The 23450-nt window shown below is 40.0% G+C and overlaps 2 protein-coding genes across 5 annotated transcripts; one reads left to right on the forward strand and one right to left on the reverse strand.

Annotated features, from left to right (window-relative positions):
* The first annotated feature begins 388 nt into the window (after window positions 1–388).
* znf410 (zinc finger protein 410) lies at window positions 389–14216 on the forward strand. 2 transcript variants are annotated; one of them, XM_059356406.1, is made up of 12 exons: window positions 389–497; window positions 820–909; window positions 998–1049; window positions 1162–1294; window positions 3452–3637; window positions 4344–4565; window positions 7419–7578; window positions 9512–9693; window positions 10182–10271; window positions 10407–10526; window positions 11585–11704; window positions 13241–14216. In XM_059356406.1, exons 3-12 carry the CDS (start codon window positions 1017–1019, stop codon window positions 13339–13341), a joined length of 1347 nt encoding a protein of 448 aa, XP_059212389.1. In that variant the 5' UTR covers window positions 389–497; window positions 820–909; window positions 998–1016; the 3' UTR covers window positions 13342–14216. The 2 variants fall into 2 exon arrangements, with proteins under 2 accessions (XP_059212389.1, XP_059212390.1); XM_059356407.1 differs by having other exon boundaries at window positions 481–623.
* Window positions 13451–22976, reverse strand: LOC131991105 (ectonucleoside triphosphate diphosphohydrolase 5-like). Of its 3 annotated transcripts, XM_059356409.1 has the most exons (15): window positions 21246–21423; window positions 21012–21129; window positions 19687–19919; window positions 19178–19257; window positions 18748–18891; window positions 18167–18242; window positions 17664–17699; window positions 17294–17382; window positions 17123–17205; window positions 16721–16782; window positions 16240–16341; window positions 15611–15754; window positions 15262–15318; window positions 14955–15070; window positions 13451–14280 (listed from the first exon to the last, which is right to left on the reverse strand). In XM_059356409.1, the coding sequence occupies exons 2-15, from the start codon at window positions 21032–21034 to the stop codon at window positions 14197–14199; spliced, it is 1329 nt and encodes a 442-aa protein (XP_059212392.1). In that variant the 5' UTR covers window positions 21035–21129; window positions 21246–21423; the 3' UTR covers window positions 13451–14196. The 3 variants fall into 3 exon arrangements, with proteins under 3 accessions (XP_059212392.1, XP_059212393.1, XP_059212391.1); XM_059356410.1 differs by lacking the exons at window positions 21012–21129; window positions 21246–21423 and adding an exon at window positions 22681–22976; XM_059356408.1 differs by having other exon boundaries at window positions 21012–21423.
* Window positions 22977–23450: the final 474 nt, after the last annotated feature.

The following is a 23450-nucleotide window of genomic DNA, read 5'->3' on the forward strand; positions in this document are numbered from 1 at the left end:
ACACAGCTACATGTTAAACATCATATCTATTTTTTCTTGTTTCTTGTCAATTATATAGCATTATTTTTTAAGGTAAAATCTGGAATAAAATGGCAATCTTAAACGTCAAATCAACAGTGCTAAAATACTTTTACCGTAATATTAGAAAAAGTTGCACCGTATTTATTACGGTAAAGTTCTTGCAACCGCAGCTGCCGGTTTTTAAAAAAAAAAAAAACAGGGTCTTTTTTTACGGTGTACTTATCAAAAAAAAATCAATAACTGTCTATTCCAGAGGGAGCTGTGTCTGGCCGGGCCTTGTAGTTCATAGTTTTGACCACTGGGTGGCGTCGATGATTTAGGATCCTTGCTGTTAGATTAAACCTGTAGGTGGTTTCTTCCTCCTGTAGGTGGCAGTAATGCGCCAGTTAAGGATGTCAGCTGTCGCTAAACTCAAAGAAGAAGAAGAAGAGAACCAGGACTCTCACTCTCTAGCTCACTGACACAACTACAATAAGGTAAACGGATTCGTTTCATGTTCCTGAAGATTTAATTAAATTAAATACACGCATGGTGTTTGGCCCGCGGTCAGGCTGTGACAGCGAGCAGCTAACACCTGTCTCTTAGCCCCGGTAGCTAGTTTGGTAAGTGCTAACCCTGCTAGCTAACTTAACAAGGCAGTCTGTCATCTGTCTGATTTATCCAACACAGTTTAGACTGACGCAGTGCTGCCGACCTTTAGCTACATTGTTTGCTAGGTTTTGGTATTTAATTGTCAGCCTGCAGCGTCTCACTGTCAGAGACGTTCACTTCATCATTTGTCTTGTTGTCTGACCGCAGATTGTGCGATGGTTTTGACACAAAGATGACCTGCACTTTGCACTGCTTATGACCGACAGAGGATCTCTGAACTAGCAGGTCAAATTTGAGGTAAGTATTGCTGTGATTATTCTTGAGCCAGTCGTCGTTGCAAATGTGTACGTATGTGATGGATGAGTGTGATCCTGCTCTTCTACAGGTTCCACACAGGGTGACCCATGCTTTCTGATGAGCTTGACTCCAAACCAGAGGTAATCTTGTCATTTTTATGCTTCATGTTTATTGCACAGGCAGGACACCTTTTGGAATAATGCATTAAGTAAGACACAAGTTTCATTATTGTGCTGCGGTTTCTCCTCTCAGCTGCTGGTGCAGTTTGTGCAGAACGCGTGCATCCCGCTGGTGCAGGGTCTGGAGGACTCAGAGCCCAAACACTCCTGCCTGCCTCTGCTGACCCCAGCTGACAGCTCCCTATGCAGCCCCCTGGAGCTCACAGGTCAGCCACTACTCACTGCTCCTGCCCTGTATGCCACAGGATGAAATACTGCCAGGACTGTTCAGTTACTCATTTTCAGTGCAACCACTTATCGAACAATACCACTGTTGATTAATATTTATTGTTTAGTAACAATACAGCATCCTTTGGTGTGTAAATCACTTTAATATCTGAATATTTAAGTCATGGGTCTCAAACTTGCGGCCCTCGTGACGATATTTTGTGGCCCCAACCTTGATATGAAAGTTTAATGTGAGTTTTATATGAATGGCACTTTACCGTGTTGTGTGTATAAGGTCCCTTTAATTACTTTTTTTTTGTGGTAATTTTGTGTGTTTTTTAAATACTTTTGTGTCTTTTTTTTAATAATTGTGTGTCTTTTTTTGTAATTTTGTGTCTTTTTTTAGGTAGTTTTGTGTCCTTTTTTGGGGTAATTTTGTGTCTTTTTTGAGTCATTTTGTGTCTTTAAAAAAATAATTTTGTGTCTTTTTAAAGTAATTTAGTGTTTTTTTCTGTCATTTTGTCTTTTTTGGTAATTCGGTGTATTTTTGGCCATTTTGTGTCTTTTTAAAGTAATTTAGTGTTTTTTTCTGTCATTTTGTGTCTTTTTTGGTAATTTTGTGTCTTTTTTTTTTTTTTTTTTTATAATTATGTGTCTTTTTTTTGGTCATTTTGTGTCTTTTTTTACGTAATTTAGTTTTTTTTCTGTCATTTTTTTTCTTTTTTTGGTCACTTTGATACTGACTCCAGCGGCCCCCAGGTAATTTGAGTTTGAGACTCCTGATTTAAGTGGTTGTCATCAATATTTTTCTATGTATCATATGACGATATGAAAACAATATGAAAGGGGGCACAATATAGTGACTCTCAGCTCTTTTTTTTTTCTTCTGCATTGTTGGTTCAAATTTTCAAAGCTCTAAAAATCCACTGTGCATTACCTTCTCAGCGCCAAACGGTGGACAGACAAATTTAGTGACCAGCTTTTGACCAAAGTGAAGCATTTAGCAGCTGAAAAGCCAGATATTTACCTCATGAGTTGGAGGAGACCAAAACAGATCTAAAATAGAGTGAATATTGGACATTCATAAGGTAACCAAGGTTGCTCTTTAAGTGCTGGATGTGTAAATGAGCAACTGCCCAAGTTTACCAAGTTGGTTGCATATTAATTTGTTGACATAACTTGTTTCAGCTCACCCCAAGCAGCCACAAAGAAAAAAATCTATTAGCCTTAAAAGTGGAAATAACGGTCAAAATCGTCAATTATTAGAAGAATCCCAAAATCCACAGATTTGTTTTCTGCACCTGGCTCCAGTTCTACCACAAAATATGATAGTGTTAGACAGTATTGTAAACACATGCCATATTTCTTTATATTCAAGTGCAGCAGTCCATAACAAACTATAGGATGAGATTTCTGGAGAAATTGCAATGTGAATGCTGGATGTTAAAAAGCTGTTGCTAAACCAGTTTTCTGGCTTTAAAAGTTTATTTTCATGTTTAACCAGTTTGTACTTTAAATAATGTGGTAGGCGTATAAAGACAAGAAAAAGCCGTGGGATTAATAAGAATAAAGAACACGAATAACAGAAGTTGCAGTGAGTATGAACAAAACATTTTGGGAAGGGATTAAGATTCCCTTTAGATCTTATGAGCTCCATCTGACTGCTATAAAAGGATTCTCCTTTGCTTAAGATACTTCACCATCCATAGTTGTTGTGTTTGGATGGACTACTGCCCCTTATGACACATTGTGTCCATGGTTTGGCTGCATTTGTGGTTTCCTGTAAACTCACTTTGAAAAAGAGTGCACATTTGACAGCGCAGATGGAACAAATCATAAATATTAGATGTATTTTTATGTTAAAGGTGCCCTGTGGGGGTTTCTTCTTAGCAAACACAGATGTTTTTTGGTTCAGTATATCTTACAAATTGCATTTTGTGTACCCTTGAAGCCTTTTATGTGTTTTTAATTCATTTTTTGCCAATTACATAATTGAAGAGGTCGTTTAAACATCTATATTTTGCTAATCTACACTCATGCCACTAAAGCAGACACTGTGTACTTGTAATATAAGCAGTAGTTTACTTTTGGATATTCATTTCAAATAAGTTTTAGTATTCAGGACTAAAACCAACAAACACTGGTTTTCTCCTCAGATGGAGGCCTGAGCCATGAGCCTGAAACTTCTCCCTCCCTGTCAGAGTTTGGAGGCGTGTCAGAGCGAAGCCCGTTAGTGGTCCAGACACATCCTCATCAGCGGGCCTCACCCAGCCCCCCACCCATCCTCCATGACCTACAACAATCAGACAGCACTTCCTATGTTCTCCTGAACCTCGCAAAAGGTAAAGAAACATTAAAATAATCCCTTAACTATTCACTTTTGCCAGAGTCTGACATTTATACCCGTGTGATGAGTCACTTCCTGATGGATTCCAAACATCACTTTAAAGGGGTGAGAAGTTTTACATTAAAACTCTAAATCTGATCTTGTGTCAGTACTTTGTGTCACTCTCCGGTCCCGCTTCTACACACGGCGCTAAAAAGAAATGAGGTGACACATTTTCATGAAGAACTGTGAATTATTTTGGCTGGAAGAAATGATCCTTGGCAGGCACATTCTCTTGGTTCATCAGACCTTGGCAGGAGAGCCAAAAAATTAATTTTGGTCTCTTGACATGCACCTTTTGTGCTGTGTGCTGCGTTCTGTCTGTGGCTCAGTGAGCGATGTGGAGGATAGGAAGGCTTTTCAGCAGACAGAATCACTTTCTGTCTTTTGTTGTATTAAATTCACATCCTGAATAAAGAGGGACTGTTTTTTTGCGCATGTTTACGTGCTTTATCAATGTGTGTTAGCCAGGATCCTCTCATCCTTTCACAATAAAGCTCCAAAATGAAACCCAAAATTGCTGCACATGATTGGAGAACAATAATGGATTCAGAAGTGTGACCTAGAGGGGCTCATGCCGTTGATGATCATGCAGAATGTTTCATTGGCCCTGAATTTCTTGTTTCATGGTGATTTTTCTCCTGCCTTTTCTTCCCTCTCAGGCATCACAGCCTCCTCAGAGTCCCTGATCTTCGCCGCAGATGGCGCCGGGGATGATGACGATGAGGGGGTCTCATCAGGCGACTATGGGATAGATGGCAGTGCTCCCTGGTATTTGCGGGTACAGGAGCTGGCACACGACAGCCTGATTGCCGCCACGCGGGCACAGCTTGCGAGAGATGCCAAAGCCAGCCAGGACGCCAGAGCTGCAAGTGTCAGCAACGGTAAAGTCGCTTTGTCTTAAGAGGTCTTTTACACTGGAAAGTGAGTCAAACAGGCTCTGTATAAAAAAAATACTACTATAATGGATGTGTCAGTGTCAGTGCACTATAGCGAATCCATCATGTCATGTCAGTTTTAAGAGTAAAATTAAAAGAAAGCAAATAAAGAAGAAATTAAAGCTGTGTACAGGAAGCTGCACATTTTTCTGTTAGGATAACATCAGTCAGTCTACTTGTGGCACGCATCAAAGACAGAAAGAAGAGAAATGAGGTCAGTGATGAGATGAAAATGTAGTGTAATCAGCACTGACTGAAAGTGTGTTCAACACTTCCCATCATACGTCTCTAAATCAAAATGAATTTGTAAGTATGTCTACACGGATTTACAAGTCTGCAAATATCCAGTGAAGGTCTAAATGGTGCATTACGGTGAAACATTGATCATGCTTCAGCACATATTGTTGTGCTGCGTCTGATGATTTAATGTGCATTTAGGAGTATGACTAATGCAGGCTCCAGAGAGGGAGAGAGGGTACAAGTCTGCACTGATGACAAACAGACGCAGGGAAAGAGCAGCAGAGAGGACACACAGGCAGGTAGAAGTCAAACTTTTGGACTGCCATTTGGACAATTTTTTCCCTAGAATGTGACATTAGCTGTGACACATTTTCTTGCCTTCTTGATTATATACTATTGGGAAAGTGTCCCTGTTGGCTTTATTGCTGAGAGTTGGATTAGAATCTGTACCACTCTCATGTCTATGTGGTAATTATGAATCTACCCCCAGCAGCTCTTAGCTTAGCTTAGCACAAGACTGGAAATGGGGGAAATGAAGTCCAGCAGCACATCTACAGTTCACTAACATGTTACTTAGCTTTATTCCATACAAAAAACAGCAAAAGCTATATATTTTGTCAGAGACCAGTTACTTCTTTGAGTTGTCACTGGATGACAGGATGAAGTCAAGAAACATAGCAAGAGTAAGTGCCGTGGGGTAAGTTTGAGTCCATTAGGACATAATTGCTTTTAGGGTTAGGACACATGTGCTTTAGACCACAAGTGTCAAACTGATCCAGGAAAGGGCCAAGTGGCTGCAGGTTTTTGTTACATCCAGACAAATCAAACGAGTGAAGACAGCCCAGGTGATTAGATGGGTGGAGTCATGTGTGCTCCTGCTTGGTTGGAATGAAAAACTTGCACCCACTAGGCCCTTTCCTGGATCAGTTTGACACATGTGACATATACAATACGTGTCCTGTCGTTCAACTGACTTTTGTGTGAATTGTATGAATATATTCAAGCCCACTGAGCTGTAAATACGCCATCACTTCTTGAGAGGCTCTTTGCAGTTGGAGACCACTTAGCCCACCTCAGCTCAGTCGTCAACGCAAGATAATGCTCAAATTACTGGAAAAGTTTAGAAATGGTCCGGGAGGTTTTTTTATGTAGAAATTAAAGCGTTACTGACGTTACAGAGCTGCCTCTGTGGCTGTTATGAACGTTGTCACTACAGCTTTGCATTGTGGGATATTATGCTGGCATAGTGTCTAGTGTTTGCATACTGTTATATTTCACCTGAAACCCTATGTAATTCACTATTGGACATATTAAATAGCATGTTGGTATGGAATTTAGGATGCAGCCATCGTCTGACAGTTGATGTTCAAATTTGCTACCCTCTATTCAAATTGGAAAAAGATTCAATAAGTTTCCAAATCAAGTATGATGGAAAATGTGTCCAGAATCTCTTTTGATTGTCGAGAGTTGTTTACTTTCCACTTCCAGAATGATATCTTTACCTGTTGCTTTCCTATTTATTTATTTACTTTTAAGTCTCTTCTCACTTTCTTGGCTGTGAAGCTATCTGCTCTGATCTAAGACAAACATTCGTCTCCTGCAGCACACAGCGGTGTAGTAAGCTGTTGACCCACACCAGGAGTCAGGACTTCATCACAGCCACTTTAAACTTCCCTCCACAGGCAGCCTGATAGATAAAAAATTTGACCATGACATTTAAGGCACCGAGACTGCCAGCTACATCTCTGATCTTTGAACTCCTTCTGAGGCGAATTGCAGCCGGAGGTCCCGGTTACAAAAGTGATATGAGAGGGAAGTTTATTTCCTCCCATCACAACAGTCTGTTTATTATGGCTTATAATAAATATGTGTGTGCCGTTGCTGTTTGTTCGTGCTGCTGTGTTTATGTAGAGTAGTTTCAGTTCAGAGGGACTCCCAGGTGTTCTTACCTCTGTATGATTTCCACACATTTATCCTTCACTCGTCATATTTCTATTCAGAGAGGTATGATCATTTGACAAAGAAAAGAACATTTTGTGAAGACTATGTGGATGTCTTTGATATTACCTCCCAAGAACGAAATTGAACATCTTCACATTGTAGCACAATGTCAGATAAAATGTGTGATTCTGAGCTGGTGCACCAGTTAAGACATGGTTTGAAATACTTTGTACGTTGTTAAATAAAATGTCTTCAGCAGACGGTAAGTGGTTTCAGTGTGGAATTACATCTCCACTATTTGAACCTGTAATGACTGCCCTCCTACTAACTTGCTGTAGATTAGACAAGTTCCCTCAGCAGTGGGGTATCCGTTATAGGTGCATTACTGCCGGCACGCCGTAAGCTAAATTGGACCCGTTAAAGGCATTCCAGGCAGGTTAAAAGGGAGTGATTGCATTCAGCTTCGGGTGGCTTTCTTTTAGCTGCAGTTGTTCGGCAGGTCTCAGTCAGTAGCGGATGATTAGCTTTTATACAGCCGGGCTCCAGAGGAAAGCCTCCTGGCACTCCTTGTATTGTTTTCTGCACAACCCCGCTCACTTTCCTCTTCTGGTTGCCTAGGTGACCACACACACAGTTCGTCTGCAGACGGGGACAAGCGAGAGCTGGTGTCTCGGACCAGCCGCCCCCTCACCAAGCAGATTCTCCGCTGCTCGTTTGAGGGCTGCTTCAGGACGTTCACCTGGCCGGCTCATCTCAAATACCATCTTAAAACACACAGGTAGCACAACACACACACGCTGAGGGAGGATGATGGACTCAGGCAGCAGTCTTTACAAGATGCTGTTTTCAAGCATCAATACCCAAAAGTGAAATATACAGATGCTTTCAGGCTAATATAGTTTCCGATATTATTATACAAGTAAAAGTACACCGTAGCTTTAACCCTGAAAGACCCACATAGACCCTTTTTGTCTTTTTTAGGAGGGGGCAGGGAATCTTTAGGGGGGAGATAGCAGGAGCCACACAGAAGTAGTGGACATTATCTGAAAGCTGGAACCTGAAGATTAATTTGAGATGCAGCTTAGAACTGTGTGTCAAGATGTTAAAATCATCAATCTGTAATAAACATTAAGTTTTGGTTAGGCACCTAATCAAATGTTGAAAATTTGGAGCCTATAAGGGCTGTAAACATTATGATTGACATATATGAAGGCCATCACCATGCCCAATTTTGGGGTTAATACTTGGGTTAATTAGTGCTAAATGTATCTACTTTTTAGAGACTTGAACGTTGATTAAAATGGTCAAACTGACTCCAAAATACCACATTAAGACGTCAGGAGCTTGAGGAACACCATAGAAAAATCTGCTGCAATTTTGATTAACAAATGTTAGACATTTTGGAGATTTTTGTCATTTCATGGATTGGATGGCGAGCACTTCTATTCTGGAAACTGATTCCCTTTTTTATCATTATAAGAAAGCCATCTAACCTCTGACTTATCTTGATCTCTAGTTTGTGGTTTTATAGTTTCATGGGGCTGTAATTATCCTAGAGGTCACAGCAGGTCATTATATACAGTGAGGTCAAGTTTCAAAATATGCTCTCACTGCAATGAAATTCTACTTTGGGGGTTAACATTACCACACGATTAAAACTAGACTTGTTCAAACCACAAGAGTCTAAGCTTTCCAGTAATATTCAATTAATGTATTTCTAAGACTGTTTGGGGACCTGCAGTACCCAGACATATTCAAATATATTAACACATCTGTAATTCATGAGAAAAACTTCTTGGGATTATCAGTTAAGTGCATTAAAGTGGCCATGTCTGTAAAGTGGACTCTGGCTACCTATAGAACCCATTTTCATTTAGATATGTTGAGGTCTGAGGTCAAGGGACCTGTTTGAAAATGGCATAGTCAGTTTTTTACTGATGGATGTCGAGTTTCATATATCAGTCACTTCACCAGCTTTAAAATGTGTATTGTGTGTAATGTTTGCTTTGATTGCCGGAAATCCTGAGAGTTAAAGTTAAGTGTCATATGTGCAATCAAATCGTAACTGTTGAAAGAAATGTCAAAGCTATTATTGCCTATTAAACCAACATGCAACACAGATAGTTAAAGCCTTAAACACAAGGTATCACTGTAAAGTGTTCCTTGTTTTCTCACTGTGCAAGCATTTTATCAAAACAACTATGCCCACTGCACAGCCCACATGGACTTACAAGCCAGAAAATCTATCTAGACTAGATACAGTTTGTAGAAATATTATTTAAAAGAGAAAACTAATTTGAATAATTTTCAGACTTTCAGACAGATTTTTCCAGCATTATACAATAAAGTTGTCAGTTTTACAAAGTATATTCAAATGAAATAGTTCAACTTGCCTTCTTTTGCTCAGGCTTTTGAGACTAAGTTAGTTTATATGAGTAGTACAATCAGTTTTTTATTTATTAATGATGAATTGATCATAAAGACTGATGTTTTAAATCCAAGACAAAGCAGTGATCAGTGTTTTCCACAGGTTGTTTATAGTGGAGGCAGCCAAACAGGAGAATCACAGCTGAGGCTTAGAAAGAAGTGTGTTTGTACTGCAGGAGCTCTATTTGTGGTTGCCCCGTCTGACCTTGTGGTGGGCTGTTGCAAATGAAAACGTGCGCACAGGAGACACCGAGGCTTGTTTGTTTGGTTATCTTGGCTCCTAGGAACGACCGAATGTTCAGGTGCGGCGCAGAGGGCTGCGGGAAGAGCTTTTACGTGCTGCAGAGGCTGCAGGTTCACATGAGGACTCACAACGGCGAGAAGCCCTACACCTGCAAGGAGAAGAACTGTGGCAAAAAGTTCACCACGGCTGGAAACCTGAAGAACCACAGACGCATACACACAGGTGGGGAGCAGGAGATACACTTGTATAAAGGTCCAAACACACTGGAAGCAAAAACTGACTCAGGCCATTTGACTGTGCTCATTTAATGCTTCCTTGGTGCAGTCATGGCTGGAGATTCGAAGAGTCAGCAGCACTGGCGCCTCCATTTCACTGCTGCAATGAGTAACAGTACTCTGTCATATTTTATTTAGGGTGACATTAAGATTTTTGATGGCCTGTTCCACAGTCTGCTTCTTCTATCTAGGGACCAGTTAGCGGACCAGCTACACTATATACAGTGTTTATATTTTGCCCATATGTCTGGAAGAATGGCTTCCTACCAGCTATAATATCCACTTAGCTGAATGAAATTATATTACATTTATTACGTTATTGTGCGTCGAAATAGGTCAGCCGTCGCCATGGGTTCCATAAGTTTACTACATTAAGTCTTTGCATTGTGTTCAACTATGTGTGTTTGTGTGTGTTTGGTGGGTGGCCGCTTCCAGGAGAGAAGCCTTTTCTGTGCGAAGCAGATGGCTGTGGGCGATCCTTTGCAGAGTATTCCAGTCTACGAAAACACATGCTCGTACATTCTGGTGAGTGGGACAGAGTTAACAGCTGTACAGATGAGCAGTTGTTTTCTAAATTAGCGCGCTACAGATATAATATCATGTGCCCTGAAGGGACGCGTCCCGTATCAGTTCAGACGGGATGGTGTTTGTGTTTCCCAGGTGAGAAGCCTCATCACTGTGGGATCTGTGGGAAGACTTTCTCTCAGTCCGGCAGCAGAAACGTCCACATGAGGAAGAGACACGGAGAGGAGGGGCTCAGCAGTGAAAGCAGAGAAACAGGTCTTTCTCTTTTTCCATTATCTTTTTCTCACACGCACACAGTGCAGTAGGTGGGTATGCTAATCCATCGGATTATGTAGCTTCAAGCAGCCCATACATTTTAAAATGTGCATAGAGATAGTGTTGGTTTAAGTTACATTTAGGAACAGTTCTTGAATAATTAATGAATTTCAGCACTTAAAAATGTATCATTCAAATTTTTATTCTTCAGGGCCAGTCGCTGAATTGAGTTAGACTGCACGTATCTCTGGAAAAACAGAGACCGCACAGCTCTACTGCAGAAATAGGCCTGTTAGGCATCCTGTGATGGGGTCAGAATTGTCTGGAAAAATATGTAATCACCAATTTCAAATGGCACAGTAATGTCTCGACGCTTCCCGTGTCTTACTCAGATGTCTTTTTTCCTGTCACCTTACAAATTACGGAGATAAATGAGTGGATACTTGAGTAAATCTCCCGCTGCAGCTGTGGGAAATGAACCCCAGTTCACTCCTGCTTCTATTCTTAGTATCAATTTCTGTACCTCTCCAGATTAAAAGCATCTCTCAATGAGCTCTTTCCATTGCAACACATGGTCTAATTGTTCAAAATCGGCTTAAATTGTTTTTTGTGTGCATGTGTGAAACAATGAGCAAGACAGCGCATTTGCCTCCTTGTCACGTTTGTGTAGCAGTGGGGAAGCACCGCAGCTGAATCACCACTGAGGAAATGCTGCCAAAGCTCTAATTATAAACAGCAGATTTATTCGGGTCAGCCTCCCCAAAGAGGCTGGTCTTTTGTAAAAGCAGAGCAAAGCAAGATGCAGCTTCTCAACACGGGGGTACTCTCTGAGTAACAGGATGAATTATTAAATCGACTGTTAGAATAACTACAGTCCTAAAAACAACCCCCTAAAAATATACATTTTTACACAAGTGTCAGAAGGCAATTTAAAAGTAAAAATTAATGAGCAGATTTTGGTTTTGAAAATGGATTTTTCAGACTTAGTGGATTAAGTAGTGTGTGTCGTTGTCCGGTTAGAAAAAAATGAAAGTTTGTTGTCTGTTTGCGACTTACAGGAGAGGCTCTCACACAAAGCAGTCTGCTGGAGGCAGACGGCGAAAACGGAGACAGTTTGGTCACCATGACAACAACTGTTGAACCTATGAATCTTCACCATGCCATGCTGAGATCACCAGGTACGTCTTTCTACATGTATGGCAAGGAAAACTCAGAGGGTGGACTACATGACAACATCTCACAACAATAATTTAGTGTTCAACACGCTCTGTCCATGTCAGAGGTGCTGAGTCGACTTGTGGTGTTGCTAATGTCCCGTTAAGTGTTTTTCAATCATTGCTTGTGAGTATTCTGGTAACAAGTTACTCTTTGACAGTCCAGTTTGCTCGTGGTTGCCTCAGCTGTCGTAACTGAGATGTTTTATTTGGATTTCTGAACATTTAACAACAGTTCAGACAGCAGCTGTCACCCTCTCTGTACTGTAACCGTTTGCCTTAAAAAATCCTTTTTAAATGGTGATTGTCAAGGTTGAAATCCACAGCTTGCTGGTATCTTGCTTAGCAAACCTCTTGTCATTCCTACCTTGTTCTGTCTTGTTTTTATGCCTGCTGTTCATCTGGGATATAATGCTAAAATTGTTATTCTGAAAACTTGGTTGCAGCCCAAGTATGATTTATTTAACTCTTGGACCATTACTCACAAAAATATTTTATAACTGGAGCGCTCAGCAGCCAATTTACATGGAGCAGTCTATCTCTTGAATATTGGTCCCAAACTGTCAAATTTAATGGGGCCTCAATGTAAATGTTTTATGAATTTTGATGCATGTAACGTCGATATGTTAATATGTGGTTCTAATATTTATCTACCAATGCAGTGCTTGTATATCATCTTTTGAGCTTTCTCCAATATAAACTGGGTATTATTGGTCTCAAATTATTTTGTATTTTTTACTTTGTTTTTTGACTGATATTCAACTTTATATCAAACAAAACTGACATCTCAAATGCAAGAGAGCTTCACTTGAGAGAATGGTAAATATAAGAGTATAATGGTCACAAGAGGACTGTTACTACGCCAAACTGAAATTCACTTAATAGGGTATTTATTTAACACTTCAAAAGAGAGTTCAGTCCACTCCTGACTGTCTCAAGAAATAGCAAACACAGATCTCTCCTTAATTGGTATTTACTCCTTTGTTGTCATCTATTTCCACCCTCTGCAGTAGCATAAGCCTTCAACTAAATTGTTATTCAATATTTGTGTATCGTTGCAGTTACATGATTTTTGCATACATACACATTGCAACATTTAGCATGTTCCCATCGATTTTACCTATATGGCTTTGCTCTAAGCTAGTTTATGAAAACCACACGTTAGAAATCTGCTTAAAGTCTATATGTAATGCCTTTTATATAAGCACTCACAGCCTTGGACTGAATACTTTTACAGACTTAGTCTGAAACGGCTATCTTTGCACGTCCTTCAGGTTTTCCTAAATTGCCCTGTCAGCATTAAAACTAAAAGGCATAATACCAAGTGAAAGCTTGCAGAAACTGAAGGAGAAATGTTTTAGTGGAGTTGAGGCCCTGACAGGTGTTTCATCTCATAATGACTGTAGTTATGTACAGATTGAAAGATGTCTCACTGTTAGACAGCGTTCATTTTACCCGATTGATTCTCTTTGAACTTGTCGTTGTGTTCCCTCTCTCCAGGCTCCGCGGACTCAGTGGTGGTTCTCTCTCAGCCACATGAATTGGTGACCATGACGACCGAAGGCCACGCATATGGAGAAGACGTGGTAGCGCTGCTGTAATCTGCCATCATGAAAATGTCAAACTGCCTATTTCAGCAGCACGAGACTGAGTCACAGTGGACTTAACATACACGTCTATTTGTAAATAGAATAATTGCTGACTTTCACCCCTGTAGATACTTGTAATTAGCAACTGATCATGCTTTTATTTTGACAAGCGTGAAACGGCAAAGTTTGTACAAACAACCTTTTTTCCTCAAGTTTTTGAAAACAAATACTCCCAAAGAAATACTGAGACGGGTTTAGAAAGTTTATGAAAATATAATGACCATTATTGTTGTAAACAGCAATCTGTGGTTGAAATGCAGTTATAATATTCTCTAACAGAAAATGAGTCCCACTTATCTTTAAAACTCCAATGGCTGATATGATCGACTGTCAAATTTAAATGTACAAGACACTCGTATAAGCCATTATTCTTATTAATAATTCAAAGAAACATGACATTAAAAAGTACCCAAGCACAGTTCATCACATTACTGCAAGTAAACAGGAAAACCAGCCAAACAAGCCAGGGTGACCTGTTTATCAGCCAAGAAAAAAAACAACTTTAACAAATGGTGTACCCAGTAATGCCCAAATCTGCATTAACTGAGTGTGTTATTAACAACTTGCACTCAAATGTCAACCTCCAGTGCTTCACTTGTTCTGAGTAAGGCAACACATTGCTCATTTACAGCTCAATATATTAACACTTGAGAATAACTGCTTTTTAAAATAAATTACTCATGAGGTTAGTTCTGCCCTTACAAAACCCTCTGCAGATGTCTGGGGCCATTAGATAAGGTAGTGCACATTACCCTTGTTTGTTATTGAGCACCACCTAAATCAGCAGTGTTTGTTCCTCCCTTCTCCTTAGTGGATCTTCAGGTTGTGGAAGTGGTCCAACGTGGCGCCCAAAGCCCAGCTTGCCTCCACGTTGTTCACTTTCTTGGTCAACTAGGAGGTAAAAAAACAAACAAAAAAAAAAACCCCAACACCAAATCACTCAAATGCCTTTTGTATTTATTGAAATAAAAAAGTAACCAAATTTGTGTAGAATTTCCTTTTTTGGTGAATTGTACACTATTTTTAAATAAGGTTTGGGGCATCAATCCTGGTGATTATGTAAAAGTATGCACTATTTTAGGAAAAAAAAAGGATCACACGTCCATCTTTTCCATGTTCTCCTTATCTATGGTCTAAGCCATGCATGTCCAAACTATTCCACAAAGGGCCGTGTGGCTGCAGGTTTTCGTTCCAACCAAGCAGCAGCACACCAGACTTGACTCAGTTAATCAACTGATCTCAGTCTTCGGACAGTTGATTGGTCAAACTGTGTGCTTTTGCTTGGTTGAAACGAAAACCTGCAGCCACACGGCCCTTTATGGAATAGTTTGGACATGCCTGGTCTAAGCAAAGGCTCAGCTGAGGCTGTTATAATCGTAACAATGTTTGCAAGTTTTAATGTGACTCCGTAGTTTGATCGGAGGACATAGCTACACAACTTCAAACATAAGTATTTTTTTTTCATGCCTCTCAAACTTAAAAAAAATGTTTCTTCCTGTCTATTCTTTCTGTTGAGTCCTTAAAAGCAAGGCCACAAACCCTGTTGATTGTGTTGTAATGCTCACCTGCAGCACAGTGCTGTCCTTGAAGCCGAAGCCATCCTTGAGCAGACAAGTGATGTAAGTCATGTCCATACACAGGAAAGAACTGATGGGAGGGTACTTGGTCATCTTATTGCACACTGAGCAGAAAAAAAGGAATCAGGTCTGTTAGGTTGAATAATCGGTCATCTGCATTCTGCTGAGAGGATGATGGCAAGATTTCAGATAGCAGCGAGGACACAAGTCCAGACTATTGAGATGCACACTGTGTCTCAAGTACAGGGAGCTGCACATCTGTCATAGTAAGGATGCATTGCTCTGCCCATCTCACCCTCTTTAGCTCTCCTCTTAAAATCTCTGACCTCCAGCATCCCTCCGTGGACACCATCTGCAGCAGGGGATTACATTGAGGTCATCTTTCACACATTTTAAATGCCATTCATTAAGAGAGCAGATCTACATGCACAGTACCATAATACTAATACTAGAGCATGTGCCCTTTCAGCTTGTTCTGGCAGAGGATAGCAATTTCTCTAATAACTACACACCTATAGCTCGTCAAATCCACTGAGACAGGTGCAGATGACTCACTTTTTCCTGTCTCTGTCTTGCATTGGAGTGGGTAACAACATCCTGCTGTATAATTATGTAAGGTGTGTACAGAGGGTGTGTGTACTAACCGATAAGGCCTGCATCCACAGCTCTGTCAAAGTAATAGGAGAATGCGTAGAATACATTGCTGTCTTGGAGCTCATAGGGCTGATGAATAATCCCCTTCACCACCTTAAGTACTTCCTGATAACAAAGCTTGTATCCTGCATAACCTGGAGAAGAAACCGAGAAAGCGGTGTAAATTATACATCTCATGCAGGAACAGCATTACGAAATGATGTGTAATTCATCTAAGTCCATTTTAATGGGCTTCGGAAAGATAACTGCAGATGTTTGGTTGTCCTCACAAAATGTTCAGTTTTGTGTTTATTCAAATCTGTCACATACTCTGGCGTCTAAAATCCTGGGTTTAATCCACTGACTGTATAAAAGAAATATATAGCCTCCAGGTCTGAAAAGTGAAGCCAATGCAGAAGAGCCTGATTAGCATCCAAGTTAATACCACTAGGGTTAGTTAGCTGGTAATTTAGCAGGTCCTAAGCTAACAGTGCCTGGCCCCACCAGGCTGGCAACCTGTGTAAGGTAAGATCAGGGTATGCAGGTTTAAGGCACTCCTGCATTGGCTTCATTGTTAATACCCAGAGTTTGTCACTCAGTTCAACAGACAGGTCATACTTTTAAGTAAAAAGCATCTTACCATCTGGGTCCCCGCTCACTTGATACGTCAGCCCTCCAAAGCTCCATTCATCCCTGAACTTCTTTGGCAGACAGGAACTTTTAAAAACCCGCCACTCCAACCCTGTTAAAGCACATATGTGACTTGTTTAATCTTCGACCTCGCTCAGTGGCTTCACACCTGGTCACCATGGTCCGAGACTGACTCAGTCACTAACACAATTTTCTCTGAAGCCCTTCGGTGATTTATCTCAGGGTCTCACTTGAATTGTTTATTGGAGAGAACTGACTGAAAGTACATCCCAGAAAAACATCTCTCTCTTGTTACCTCCTTTACTCAGTATTTGGAAAAATAGGCAGGAAGGAAACAACACTCGGGGGAGCACTTGGAGAACTGACTCACTGTTGTGTCTCAGCATCCTTCAGAGACACACTCTGAATGAACAACACTGACCCACAGCTAATGGTAACAGAGCACCTTTTTCTCATGTACAGCACAGTACCTTCTGCACCCAAAGCGCCCAGTGTGGCCAGCCGCGCTGCCATCAGTCCATTTCCAAGGTAACTGCATGAAGTCAAAAGATTTTGAAATGGTTATGAAACCAACCAGGGACAGACTGTGTACAAGTAAGTCATTTTGAAAAATAGGCCAAAACAAATGGTGTCTGCCAATTATCACATCTCAATGACTAAACATAATAGAAGTTTCCCTAATTGAAAACAGATCAGAGTGAAGGTAACAACAAACAACAAAGCCGGCAGCAATACTGAGGGCTGATTTAAAAATATATGGAAATTACCTTGAACAGAGATTAAACCAGGAGTTGATTACATACAATCGGCTATAATTCAAATGTAGGATTACTATGTTTTATTAAACATACCTTAATTATCCAATCTGTTACCTGTAAGTGTACAATTCAAATGTTGTGTTGGAGATGTCAAATCTAGCAACGTAATCAGCAACAGGAACGCTTTCGATGGTTTTCTACATTGGAATATGAAGGACAAAGTGTGTTACTATTCACTTAAGAGTTAAATTTGTACAGAAATCCTTAAGCATGCAAACAACTCACCCTCAGTTTTGGCAGGAAAGTGATCTGTGTGGATCCTCCTCCCAGATCCAAGATTCCCACCGTCTTCTTGGTTTGTGCATTTAGGTGACCTGAAAACATTTCCTACTTTAATCCAGCAGCCACAACTGAGAGGAGCTAATCAGTTATACCTTAGATGCTATCTTCAAACGGCCTATTTGACACAGAAAGCGCAACCTGAAAGTATAAATTCCCAATGCTGCGCCTGATAAAGATCAGAGCAATCCCCTTGAGGCAACAAAATCATAGTTGTTTGCATTCAGCATGTATTTGTGACGCACAGTCTATAATAAGACACTATGATCATTTCAGTCACCAAGTTAAATTTGGAAAGCGAGTTTACAGTACTAACCTGTCAGGTAATTCACAGACACCCAAGCCAGGATTCCTACATTAGAGAAATTAGCAAACGAAGAAACACAAAACAGACATTTCAGGCCGGTTGCACAGTTCTAAAAGAAGTTTTAAAAAAGCTGACAAAACATTTTCACAGAAATTACAATGGTTACAAGATAAACAGACAAGTGCAAACATGTGACTAAGAGCTGTAATTATAAAAACAAGGTTGAAATGCTGACAAATCAATTACACTGTGCCACAACAAACTTTTGTGCGAGTTTTTCATCATATAATTACAGACCTTTAAAGGTCAAAACAACTTAAGTATCATCATAAATGACAGCAATTTCGTTAAATGTCTGCAGTAAACAGGATGTCTTATAGAAACTGCACAGCACACAGAGTAGGGCAGAAGGATCACTGATGCCACCTACAAAGTACTGCAGAAAGAACATGAGTGGTTGTAATAACTGACGAATGCATTGCTTGTCAGGGCAGAGGTTGGGCAGACGTTACCTTCATTTGTGCCGTTCATTATGCTGACGCTGTTGTCTGGGACCAGAAAAGGAGATTCATCAAACACATGTTGAACCTGTGGAGGAAGAGGAAGAAGAGGCAGAATGAGTGAGAGCGAGACAGTGGGAGAGGGAGAATAAAAGCACGAGGGCGCCAAGGAAAGCAGCAGAGAAATGGCCTTAATGTTATCTACTGTAATGGTAGCTCATCCAGAGGTGCCCTCCGCTTGAAGGGATTAATTAATTCCCTCAGGGGGATTAATAAAGTATCATTTATCTTCCAAGGTGCCCCAGGGCCATCCATTACCATCTTATCCCCTCCACAAGAGCCTTCCACACTAGGCTCACACCACTCTGATAACAATACTTCCCCTCTTGTCTATGTACCAGCTGCCATAACACTGAAGATGTTCTTTCCCCTTCCGCCTGCTCCCTCCCTCCCTCCCTGGATAGGAGCATGCATTTTCCTAGAAAGTGTCAGACAATGTAGAGCCTAACAACTCCCTTAAGATAAAGACCTGCACTCTACTTTCCAGAGGTCTCAACAGCATGTTGTGTCTCAGTGAGTCTGCACTCTTTTACCTGAACCAAAAGAGCCTGGGCTTTCTCTACAGCCAGCAGTCGAAGTCCAGCTGTGGCTCTGAGAATCAATGGGGTTCTCTTCCACTCCAGACGAGGCACAGTCTTCTTTGCCACCTTCAGCAACATCCTCACTGTGTGTCCAGCCTGTAGAAACAGACACAATGCTCTCTACAAAACAGCACTGCTGGGAGCTGTCTTTTGACAACAGGATGACTAGTTAGAGTCGAGAAAACACTTCAAGTGTTATATATCAGGCTGCTTGAATATTCACTTGTTTGTCATTTTGCTTTTCTCACTTCCTACTTACTTTCATTAGCAACGTGATTCCCCGCAGAGAGAGGCTATTGGCAGTATTTGTGAATACAATGTAGAGCCAGCGGACCTTTATCTTCGGCTCAATATAATTGATTAGATTTGACAATGAACTCACCATTTCAGGGGACTCAGCATATGCTGACAAACCAGGCTTTATGGAATGGAACATCTCATTGTCCAAAACAGGCAGCTCCTCTAAAAGATACAAGAGCCGCCCACATCAAATATGCAGCAGCTATTAAAAGCATTAAGAGGCCTAAATCTGCTTAGCATACATATGCAGAATATATCCCCTTATTCAAGATGAGGCATGTTGACTTGAATCTGACGAAATAGGATTATTTCTTCAAAAGTAAATGAAGTCAAGTATAACCTAATGTCCCCTGAGGTGAAAATGGACAGCTTTACAAAACGGAGAGGCTTTGAGGATACTAGGGAAGCTGAGGAAAGAAATCAAGCCTGCTTATCAGCTGTTTGCATTGTAAATCAATAGATCAGGCTATGTAAATATATTACAGGACACCTTTACTGCAGTAAATACACGATTTAACCTGCTTCTCACCTCAGATGCTGATATGATAAGTAAAAGAGCAGAGGAAAGCAGACTAAGCTGTCCAATATTACCTGAGTTACTCTGGATGAAGGTGTAGACATGGATGCGTGTCCCTGTGCTCCCTGCATCAAACATCACTGCATAGAAGATGCGGCTGTGATTTGCTGGTCGACTGATACTTGGAATGAAGCCCCAGATGCTGTTGGGGAAATCCAGGAGAGAGGTCTTGACCTGAGCTTGGCTCAGCCCTGCGACAGAGAGCAGGACCAGGAGTAGAAGTGGCACGCTGAGCTTCATCTTCACTCTGGAGAAATCAACCATACAACAACATTAAAGGTCTTCTTGTGAAAGCACTGTCAAGCTACTATCCCGTTAAATTGTTTTGAACTACTCAAAAAAGCAGCTCAAACTGCTGCTGACTTGTATTGGAAGAAATTATAGCATGACAAACAGAAGAGTAAGAAGCATGAGAATTATTCATATTAGACCACACCCCTTGAGACTCTCTAGCCAACGAGAGACATACAACAAATCAACCTCTCTACCTGCTGAGTCGGCGACTGTGAGAGTTTAGAAAACATCACAACACCGTGTTGGACTGACTTTGGTGAACTTTAATCTTTTGATTGTGATCTTGGATCAATACACACACAACTGAAGCGTGTCTCAGCAGCTCTCTAGACAACTCATATCTAAGAAGAATTCATTTTTCACATTAAACGCCTCAGTCAGGCTCTGTGGAAACCCCTGCTGAGACACTGCAACTCAAACACTTTCCTGGAACGAGAAGGGCTAAGTGATTAATCAAATTGTATTTTCAATTCTGAATAAAATTCACAACAATTATAAAAAGATGACTGCGAAAAAAAATATTATTGTGCTGTATGTTATTTCACAACGCTGCGCTTGTTTTGTCTTGGGTTACAAATCCAGCGCATCCCTTTCTTTGGAGCGCTTTTATCTGTTTTCACTGAGTTTGTGGCTGTTTAGTTCCAATTTATATTGGTGTAATTTATTATTACTACACATTTTTTTAAAGTAGTTTTAATAGTAGCTTCAGTAGGTTGTGGTAGTGCATGGTACAGTGTTAAATTACTGATTTTATATATTTTGAGCCAATTGTTTTGTTTTAATGATAAATTAAATGTAAATTTATTTTTATTTAATTTTCTACATTTGTTTTGTTTTTCAGTTTTATATTTTTTTTTAATCCACTATTACAATGCTTCTTTTTTTAAATTAAATAAATACATGTTTCCAAGGTCAACAAGTAATCATGTTAAATATATTAAGTGTGATTACAATTTTTGCCATAATCAAGCAGCCATAACAGAAAGTTCGAAAAATTAATAGAAATACCTTAAATTGAAACAAACAAATGCCCCTAACTACTTACATCTTGGTTTGTGGGAAGAGCATCTTCACGAGTCTGGCATTGTATACATAAGTGACTATGGCTTTACAGAGGTCTCCAGTGACTTGTATCAATGCAAAGTAAATCTGTGGGCAGTATGCTCAGAGGCAGAGCAAAACAAGAAACAGTGTCAGCCTTGGAGAAGAAAGTCTTGCATGATTCACTCAAATCACCTTTTAATCCCGTTCAGTTTTGCAACATTGTTTGAAAACTTACCTGTAATTCTAAAGATGCAATAAAGATGCAACACTCTGCACTGTCAAAGTCACAATGCAGAACTAGTCCCTGATATGAAACATGCAGTGGAAACCACCAGAAAGAGTATTTTAGAGCTGCAACAATTATTCCATTAATTGAACAATAATTGATTATTAAATTAATTGTCAACTATTTTGATAATCGAATAATTGGTTTGAAAACAAGAGATTTGAGAACATCATCTTGTGGTTTGTGAAACGCTGATTGCTATTTTTCAACATTTTATTGACCAAACAACTAATCGATTAATCGTTTGACAGATTAATCGATAATTAAAATGAAGAGAGTATTTTGTGACACTGACACAAACCCATAGAAACATGTGTTTGACGTTTAATGATGCTTTGTTATTGATATTTGTGATGTTTATAACCCATTCTTAGAGCTTTGGGGTGGTTGAGGAGGCTTTTATACAAGATCTCTCTAGGACTGCCTGACTTGATACTGAATTGTAAAAGCGGTTATCTGCAGAATGGCAATTTTATAACTAAAATAAACGTACTTTTACTGTAGCATTAACAGAAATGAAGCATTAAAATCGACTTGTACAGAATCCATAAAGTTAATAATCCAACACCGGTGATGATTTGAACTAACGAGGTGTCAGTGAGTGAACAGGAGATGTTTTATAAACCAGTGCACTCTGGCTGGATGAGAAAATCTGCAGAAAGAAATGCTCTGTATAATTCAAGAGGGCTGGCATGCTTGTTAGGGGTTAGATAAACACAGCAATACAGTATTTATAGAAAACAAACTCGGTCCTCAAGGTTATTGGGGTGTAACGTCATTACAGCTTGTAAAACCAGCCTTGTACTGGGATCAACATTACAATAATAACAACAATAACAACAACAACAATCTATCTTTTGTATTGTATTGTTATTAATTCTGTGTATTTTATTGCTGAATCTTTTCTATCTTTTTTGTACGGTGTCCTTGAGTGCCAAGAAAGGCGCCTCCAAATAAAATGTATTATTATTATTATTATTAATAAAGTTAATATAAGACGTCTCCTCTGTGCTTTTCTCCCCAGTTTACAAGACTCTCTCATATACAAGGAATATCTACTTTTGGTGTCAGTGACATACAATTCACAGCAGCCAGCTATCATTAAGTTTACTGCTCCTCATTATCGTTAATTCTCAATCAGCTGTTTCATCAATGACGTCAGCTAGCCTCAATGCTAGCCGGGGAAGTTTATAAAAAGCTAACGTTAGTTAGCCAGCGGCGCTTCGGAGAACCTCAAACCTGCCGACAAAACCCGCCAAACACACTGAAAACAATAACACACACAGTGGAAAACAACCGTGGTTAACTAATAGGAGTGGTTTTGTCAAAGTTACACCATAGACTGTATATAAATAACACACAGTTACACACAGTCCGAGCTCACCATGATTGAAGTCCCACTAACAGCAGCTGTCTAGCGGTTGGCTCCTCGTGACGTCACCATGTCGGTTGTCATGAAGTTGTTTGCAGTCTCGCGCAGCGCTGACCATTAAACATGCCGAGTACAAAACAAAACAGGTCGCCCACAAACAACAACACACACCCTGCTCTGTCAATGGTTCTGCCAGCAGCAGCATTATTTATCATGCTCATGTTTCACAGGCAGAACACTAGTGCACTTGCAGAAAAATGATAGGCTGTGCACTGTAGGATTATAATAAGTTTAAACATCAAAATCATTTATATGTATGTTCCCTGTTTGGGTTTTACTGTGTACTGCAAATTGTGGATGACATTAACATAGTTGATAGATCTAACCAGGTTGCACATCAATGGCACTATTTTCCTTTTGCGTTTGTGACATTCTCTGTATTTAATTACTTGCCTTTTGTATTTTTATTATTTATTTGTTGAGTTATTTTCAGTTATATTTATTTCATTTTCATTGATTTATTATTATGATTTGCCGTGTATGTGTGTCAAATCCCAATAAACATTTGATCACAAAAAAAGTTTAAACATCAAAATCAATCAATCAAATCAAAATTACTTTATTCATCACCGAGGGGAAATTCAGTAATTCAACTACTTTTAGACATTTAGTCCTGCACCTTCTTTGGGGAGAGTGTCTATGTTCCCCGGGTCCTATGTTCCCCTCTTTCTATGAGACTGGGGAACACAGGACCCTTTTTCCATGCTTTTCCCAAATAAATA

The sequence above is a fragment of the Centropristis striata genome, chromosome 18, assembly GCF_030273125.1.
Source record: "Centropristis striata isolate RG_2023a ecotype Rhode Island chromosome 18, C.striata_1.0, whole genome shotgun sequence".
Classification (NCBI taxonomy): domain Eukaryota; kingdom Metazoa; phylum Chordata; class Actinopteri; order Perciformes; family Serranidae; genus Centropristis; species Centropristis striata.